The 8,685-nt window shown below is 35.6% G+C and overlaps 1 protein-coding gene across 1 annotated transcript; it reads right to left on the bottom strand.

Moving 5' to 3' along the window:
* Positions 1–1,138: 1,138 nt before the first annotated feature.
* On the bottom strand, positions 1,139–7,653 carry KERA (keratocan). The gene is made up of 2 exons (XM_077807696.1): positions 6,768–7,653; positions 1,139–1,308 (listed from the first exon to the last, which is right to left on the bottom strand). Exons 1-2 carry the CDS (start codon positions 7,651–7,653, stop codon positions 1,139–1,141), a joined length of 1,056 nt encoding a protein of 351 aa, XP_077663822.1.
* Between the last annotated feature and the right edge of the window lie 1,032 nt (positions 7,654–8,685).

Below are 8,685 nucleotides of genomic sequence, written 5' to 3'. Positions count from 1 at the left end.
TATATGTGCCATGTTTAAGTACCTGGACTTCGCTAAAATCCAGTCTCTTTGCAAGGGTCAGTAGAATATTAAATATTACACTGAGCTGATTACATTTGCCTTAAAAATTACATTTCTTTCAATGAAAACATTTGCATATTTTGACACATCGTTGTCATGTATCTGCAGGACATATTTGGGGGCTTTTGTGTGCTATCATGTTTTTTCAGACATAAACTATTTCTCCACAACATTCCTGTGAAGTCAGTAAACAGTATTATCCCCATTTTACCTATATGGAAACTAAAACACATTAGTTAAATGACTTACTCAAGGCCACAGAAGGAAACAGAATTAGAACATTGGGGATGGAATCCTAGCTCTACTGAAGTCAATGGCAAAAGGTTCAATGGAGTCAGGGATTTCAGCCTGGATTTCCTTATCCATGGTTTTGAGTTCAGAACACTGCATTTCACATCTCATATTTTTATAGTCCAGTTCTATATATGCATAGTTCAATGTATGTGGTACCCCTAGAAGTGCTATGGTACCCAGAGTCTAATAAATGTCATGCCTATGCAGCTAAGGAAGTATCACTAGAATACTTCAATCTGTAAAGAAAACAAACAAACAAGAAATTGGTGTAGTTTATTCAGACTATGAAAGGCTGCTCACTGTCACTTACAGCAGTGCCAATTTTAAGAAAGGAGAATGTAAGGTATGATAACTAATAGAAGTATAGTACTTGATTATTTTATAATACATATCAGACCAAGTGTACCTGAATTCATAAATCTGTGCATTATAATAGAGTGTAAGGAAACTATAATTTGACCTAAAAATGCCCTTAGTGGAATTCATACTTAATGTAGAATTTAACAAGATAGGCGAAGAGTAGACGAACTTGCACAGGGACTGTAGGAACATTAAAAATACATTATTTGCATTAGGAATTTAAAAAAAAAACCACATTGCATATAGATTTGGGAACCTCTTTTCTGAAGGAAGAGAAATATTTGCAAATATAAAATGATACAAGCAAGTAGGAATTTAGAGTAAAAGGAAAAATTATTGATTGACTTATGAATTAGAACAAGTTTCATGCCAGCAAAACTTGCTTCTTAAACTCTGTAAATCCAAATGTGATAGTGAGATATTTTCAAATAACAACAGCTTGAAGAAGCCGGAAACATATCATGATGTCCAATGGGATAGGAGGCTGAATTTCATTTCCATCCAGGCGGAGATAGCGGAGATGTGGCATATTACCATAGGAACTGTGATCTTCTATGGCAATGGAGGTGGGACACATAAGAGTGACATTGACACCTATAAATACAAATAAACTATGTTATTTAATTTGTATGAAAAAGGTGCAAGGAGATTAACTTTTTAAAGTGCATTTTAACAATATTTATACAGTGTTTAGCTGTTCTTTTCAATACTGTAAAGTATTGAATTAGTCATAATTTCAGTTCAAAAAGAGTAAGTGTGCTAAGATAGTATAATCAAATTCATTCTGACTTGTCATGATTAAATGACAATATAAACATAAATGTAAATGACTTGTCATGATTACTATCAATTTACCTTCTAGAGAGGTACCAGAATGTATGAATATATTTTGGACAGCTGGAAGAGTAAGACATTTAACTGCTAAAGTGAAATTTTCAAAAATACTCAGTGTTGGCCGAACTTTGCTCGCATAGGACTTCAATGAGCGCAGAGTTAGGCTAATACTGAGCGCTGCTGAAAATCCCAATTTGAGTGTCTGCACATTAGCAGCAGTAAAAAAAGCATTGTCCAATTCATTCTATTTGACATTCAAAGGCTAAGAATATTGATCAGAGGAACTCCTTTTACAAGGGTCCTTTCTAGAATGTTACTATATAAGTTCCCCAGTTCTCCTATCCTGCTGAACAATGACTTCATCAAATTTCACATCACTGATGCACTGGGGTGCTACCATTCCTATTTTACACGTAATAACTGCAGTTATATATAAGCAATAGATACAGTATCTCATTTTATTTCAGACAAAGATTTGAAATTGTGGCTCAAATCACATTATTTTCATTAAAATTAGGGGTGTTACCTTCTTTAAATCTTCCCTGTTAAATTCTATCTGCAGTTTCAGCTGGGTAAAGTATTCTATACGTCTTGTCTTGAACTATTGTATAGTGATTTTCAGCAGGTGCTCTGTTTCAGCTTATAAATGGCTTCAGATTAATGATGGCTGAAGTGATTTTTTTTATATATGTATGTATCAAGGGCGCCAAACTCATTGGGCCAAATTGTGGCAGTCAGTTACTAGCCTGAGTACCTGAGGCTGCTGCTGGCTACTGTACGCCCCTCAAAAAGAGCTTGAGGAAGCCTCTTGTAGCAGGGAAACACGTACACTCTCTAACCAGCCCAGGCCAACATTTTTCTGTTTAAATCTTTTTTTAAAGTTTCTGATTTTTGGCAACAAAAAACCTGAAATATTTTTGATTTGAGGCATTTCTGGTTTTTGATGAAAGCCTCAAAATTGTCAATGAAATTTTTTTATGAAAATAAGTTTTGATGAAAACAACTTTAATTTTTGTCAGTATTTTTAAAGGGGAAAAAATGATTTCCTGAACAGCTGTATCCAAAATGCCATCTGTAACATCAGCTAATATTCGGACTTTATCTTCACAACACAAAGGGCCAGAAACCCTTTTTTTTTATGAAGGTTTTTATCTTGAAGAATATGAATCTCTCATGAGAGCTAGATAAATACATTAAGTTGGCCAAGATCTGATTCCTTCACTATATACCCCAACACTGGCCTACCTCATAGGAATGTTATGAAGTTTCTTTAATGCCCATAAAGCTCTCAGTATTCATGGAAGAAAAGTGCTACAGATGTGAAAAATCTATTCATATTTATTTATTTATAATTATATTCAGAAAAGTGGGTATTGAAAGCCAACCCTTACCTATAAGAATTATATATGATAACATATATTATTGCTCTGTGTATGTCTTGCAATCAATTTACTTCATTTGTATAAAAAAGCCGTTGACTTTCTATAAAGCTTATTTATGTGTCAGGCTAAGAAACTGGAAGACCTAGAGTGATATTTCATTATGAAAGCCTTTACTAAAAGGCGTGATGTTGAATGAGCTCTGTCAAGCAGAAAATATCTGTCCTTTCAGGCCAGTGACACAGGGCAGTCTAGATACAAGACAGAATGGTTGCAAAATAAGAAACAAAAAATGCTCCACCATGCCTTCAAAGTTTATCTTTCTGCATTGAGCTTCAAAGACCATATTAACTACTCAAACCCTAGGACACGGCAACAAAAGAACAAAAAATGCCAGACTACAGACCACGTAAAAAGAACTGATCGCTGCATGGTTTGAGGGCATCTTTCATACCTCCCCTACTAGGATCTCCCAAGTCCCATCTCTAATCAATATCACCTGCCCCTGGATACCAATAAGGTGAAGATGTCTCCCCACTTTCCCTCATGCTGTTGTAGGGACTCCCATCCTCACTGAGTTTTTAGAGTGGGATAAAAGAGTGAAATCTTTATGCTCATATACCCCTTCCTCTTTCCTGGCAGAGCTCTGGAATAGAGTTTCCAGCCCAGGAGAAGCAACATCAATGAGTTGGAAAAGTAATGTCTTCAGTCTACTTGACCCCTTTAAAATTCTGACTTGGCTGAAGAATTCTTAAGGAAAAGCCAGTCCCTGGTGCTTGTATTGACATTTTCCTGATTTCCATACATGGCCATCTGCCTATGTGGATGGTAGTCTTGAGAAACTGTGTAATGTCTAAACTGGGAATATGGAGCCAGTACCCTGGGAGAAGTATTCGCTTGGAATAGGAAATAGCCTCCACTGACGCATAAAATGACCGGCCTGCTGAACATTCATAGGCCAGCAGCTGCAGAGGATCTTGTTTTTGTTTTTTGTGAGAGAGATTTTCTCTCACCTCTCCAACCACTCTTCCTGGCCACTGTCATTCTCTTCTGTGTTTCTATCCCTCGACCCCCCTCCTCTCTTATTCCAATACTGATTTCTCCAATTTAACCCCAAGATTTCACCCTATATCATCCTATGTTTATACAGTTCTTAGCAAATGGGCTCAGACGGTGTCTGGGGCATTTGAGTGTAACAATAAAGTAAATAAACAATAAGCAAGCAAATTCCATAAAAAGTGATATTGGAGTCTGAGCACCTACAGATCCTCTTACTTTTATTGTAAGCCATCTACCTAAGACACTACAGTACTGGCAAGCATGTGAGGATATTCAATTATCATCTCTTGAGTAAAGAAGAGGAATAATTCTCTACATGAAAAAGCTAACTTACTGTGGAATCTCTTGATACAAAACTATATCCAAGCTTTAGAACTTATTTTTCTGTCAGCACCTCTTTAAACTAATCACTTATCTTCTGTAAGTGGGAAAACTGATCCATAGCCTGATCTGATGTCAATTCCCATCACTTCTGCCAGACAAAATTACATTCTTTTGTCTTTTGACCTTTGATCCTAAAAGTCTTCTGAGATGTTAGATAGTGAACGAGTGTCTAGTGTAGTAGAATGTTTGTGTCACTTGCATCTTGAGCAGCAGTAGTAAAATGTTCACATGTTTGTCTCATGTATTAACTGCTTTTGATTTGGTACTGCTCTTCTATTGTAATTAATGTTACTGTTTATAATCTTAATGGTGAAGTAACATTGGATTAGAATATATTTAACTGCTTAATCTTCCAAACTTCAATAACATGAAGGTTAAGTGTAAAAATTTCAAACTGAATACAAAAATTTTATAACTGAATTAGGAGCCTGTCTCATTACAAGTTATTGGGATTTAGGTTCCTAAAGCCCAGATCCTCAAAGTTATTTAGGTGATTAACGCTAGTGAGAGTAAGGCACCTAAATACGTTTGATCTGGGCCCTTAGGGGGTATGTCTCTTTTGTAAGTGGTTCTTAAGCTCTTAAATCACTTAGGCACTCTTGAAATTTAACCTTTTGATCTTTTTTGCTTTTAAATAAAAGATAACATGGCTGCTATTTAAAGACTTCACTGCTACCTATTACACCAGATACATAACTGCTCACATTCTACTTATTTCAATTGTGTCCATTTAAAATGACAGCAGATAAAGTGTGCACCTGAAGTCCAGCCGTGGAAAGATTAAGATAAATCCCTTTGCAAACAGTGAGCAGTGAATCTGATTAGTAATGACACATGACATGAGTACTAATTAAATTTCACTTTTCTTATAGTCCACTTAAATGGCATCAAACTATGCAAAACTAACACACTCATATAAAAGTTTATACATTTGACTTTGTACGTACAGGCAGTGAAATAGTATTTAATCAATCAGATTGTTAATAATCAGATTAATCTTAAGTTAAATGTGCACCGGTTACTAAATCCTCTCATTCCCAGAAATCAAGCTGTTAATTTTAATACACTTGTGAGATGTGACATCATGTAGTAATAAGGACTAATTCATTTGTGAGAGAATTTCAGTGGTGACAGTAAGGTTAGAAAATGAATTGGATAATATGTCAGACCAAAGTATGAATGAGTCAACATGTGTTGGCTTTTATTTGTTTAGTTTCTTTTGTGAAGAGCTATTACTAAGTGATCACTTTTTGGTTTTCATAGCACAAATGGTGCAAAAAAGTTAATTGCATGATATTAAGTGAGGTAATTTTAGTTTTGCATGACTTTTTGGTTGGGAAACCTTGATGGCATAACTGCTCCTCAGATCCTAAGTATGTCTGAATGGATGCTGGAAGTAGGTTGTTGCAACCAGCATGATGATATGATGATAAACTTAAATTGTCTTGGGAATGAAATATGGTGTTAATTATTTATACAATATGAAAACATTAAATAGATCAAGGGAGCAAAATCCTAAAATCTTGACTCAGACAAAACTTTTGTGAAGTCAGTGGAAGTTTTTCATGAAAAAGGACGGAGTCAAGATCGCAGGATTTAGCTCACATAATCCAAAAGCTGGAGAAGACCAAATCAGATTTTCAAAATTCAGCTCCTAATATGTCATTATTCACATAAACAGAGATCAGGGCCACAGTTACTAAACAATTGGTGCTTGAAGCTAGACTCCTGATTGCATATTCAGGTATCTGAATAAGTGGGCAGATTTTCAGAAGTGCTGGGCACCCAGCAGCTTTCATTAATCTTAGTGGGAGCTATTGGATGCTCAGCAACTCATTTATTTTGAAAATCTTAACCCTTGTATGTAAACTTCTGCATTTGATTGCATAAAATGGCTAATTACCTGCTTACCTGGGAAAGTGAGTGCCCAGGTACACTTTAATACGTTCATTTATATGATTTGCATGTCAAATGCTCTGTGTGTACAAATGCAGATTTTGTACATGCAATATCATGTGTGTGCACATATTCTGTCGACATATTGTCGAGTCTAAATCTTAGGAATTGGCCCAATGGATCATCTTATTCATTATTCTTGCAAGAATGTTCTTTATAGCATATTCTTTAGTCTTTTTTTACTTTAAAGAAGTATTTTTTCTTGTTTTCTTTGCATGTTGATTATAATACTGTCAAGACTGATGATATAAAATATGTTTTAAACCTCTCAGGAAATTAAAGGAATTAACCAGTTCAAAGACTCCTGAATTTAAGAAAATAGCCATTCTTGTGCATAATCAGACAGCGAAGTGCTTTTTTTTTTTTTTTTTTTTTTGGTGAAGAGATATTTAATAGGATTGTAATCCTTGGTGTGATCCCACACTGACAATATACACTTACTTTTGATCCTGTTGTGATCAAGGTGAAGATGCTCAAGATGAGCACTGAAAGGTGGAATTTTAGTGAGTTGGTTGTGGGACAGCTGTAGGTCTAGAATAGATGAAACATTAAACACATTTGGGGGGATGCCATCATCAGATAATTTATTGTAGTTCAGTCTAAGGAAAGTCACTTTGGGTATTGCACTAAAGTAGTTCTCTGGGATCACTTCAATAGAGTTGTTGTCTAAAAACAGCTGCATTGTATTAGCTGGAATGCTTAGTGGCATTTTCTTGAGGGAGTTTTTTGCTATGTTGAGTTGCATGAGATTGTTGAGCCCCTGGAAAGTGTCACTCTGGAGAGCACTATCCAACAGCTTGTTATGATGCAGATCTAGCATTGTAAGGTTTTCCAAGTTCCTAAAGACCCCTTCAGGGATCCTGGAGATTTTGTTTCTAGCCAGTCTCAGTTGCTCTAAGCTTGTCGGTAATGGAGCAGGCACCTCTTCCAACTCATTATCTTCAAGAAACAAGTAAAGCAGATGCTTCAGTTTGCTGAGCACACCTTCTTCAATTCCATTGCTGGTGATTTTATTCTTGTTTAAATTTACCCATTTCAGATGAGTGGCATTCACAAAAGGCTTCTCAGAAATTGTTTCAATCAGGTTGTTCTGCAGATAGAGATACCAGATTCTTGCTGGGATTGCAGGTATTTCTTTAAGTCCCTTGTTATCACAGTATAAAGCATTGGGGAAGCTGGGAGGACAGAAGCATTCTTGTGGACACTCAAAGGTGAAGAGAGACCAATCCTCTGGATCCATCACATCATAGACTTGTCTCACATTCCGAGTCCACACAGTATTGGTCAGGAATAATATCAGAAGGCTGGGATAGACTTTTACAGTCATTGTTTGCCTTACAAAGGAAGAAAAGCAATTAGCTATCTCTATCAAAAGAATAGCCTATACCAAATCATATATTTCAGCCAAATATAAATAATTGTATTCTTTAACAGCACACTAGCTATTTTAAACTTATTTCTGAAACAATATTTTTTTTTTTTTATAAAGGGCCAATTTCTGTGCTTTATGAGATCACTATGTATACGAGGAAAAAATTGGCAGTAATATTAAAGATGTCAAATAGTACAGATTTTCACCTTGGCACAATATATTCCTGATTCAAGTTAGATTTCACATTGGGTGATCATTCCAAGAATCTAGAAATACTATTCATTAAAACAATGATTCCTATAGATCTGAAAATAGTTATTTGTAGCATCACATAATGTTTCCTATGTAGAACCACTTCATATAAACTAGAGGTTACACACAGCATCACAGTAAAGACAGCTACAAATGAGCTGTACTCTACTGTGAGCCTCCTTGAAAGTAGCCATATGTTCCTACTTCTTTCACTCCTAAATTATTAAAGGCATCTGGATCAGATTTTCTCATCACACACAAAAGAAAGATCAAAGTATTTTAACAGCTGTTTGGCATGTTCCAAAAAAGCCTGAAGAAATCTTTTTGAATAACCCATTCCCCTCCCTCTCCCCTACCCCAAGTTACAGTTTTTCTTCTTTAACTCCCCTTTCCGCCCTTCACCTCCTGGTAAATTACTTAAAGAATAAGTCCATTATAAGGATTTATCCTGTTCCATGCAATATACAAATTCACTTGTTTTGTATCCAATTCCATTCTGAGTTCGATGCTTTCCACTATTAGACAATGAAAGAGACATAATCACTGATAATTTGTTCCTACAGATAATGTTTGGGTAGCATAGTAACAATGCCTCATAGGATCTGCTGTATTTTCTGATTTTTGGCAATGATTGGATAGCATTTTTGGAATATAAGGACAAAAGATCAGCAGCACAAATTTGTGGTGAAATACAAAAAGTTACTTTGGCAAAAATATAATTTAGATTGAAAGAAT

This window comes from Eretmochelys imbricata, chromosome 1 (genome assembly GCF_965152235.1).
Source record: "Eretmochelys imbricata isolate rEreImb1 chromosome 1, rEreImb1.hap1, whole genome shotgun sequence".
NCBI lineage: Eukaryota > Metazoa > Chordata > Testudines > Cheloniidae > Eretmochelys > Eretmochelys imbricata.
Note: the sequence above shows the minus strand (reverse complement) of the source record. Positions and strands in the feature narration are given on the sequence as shown.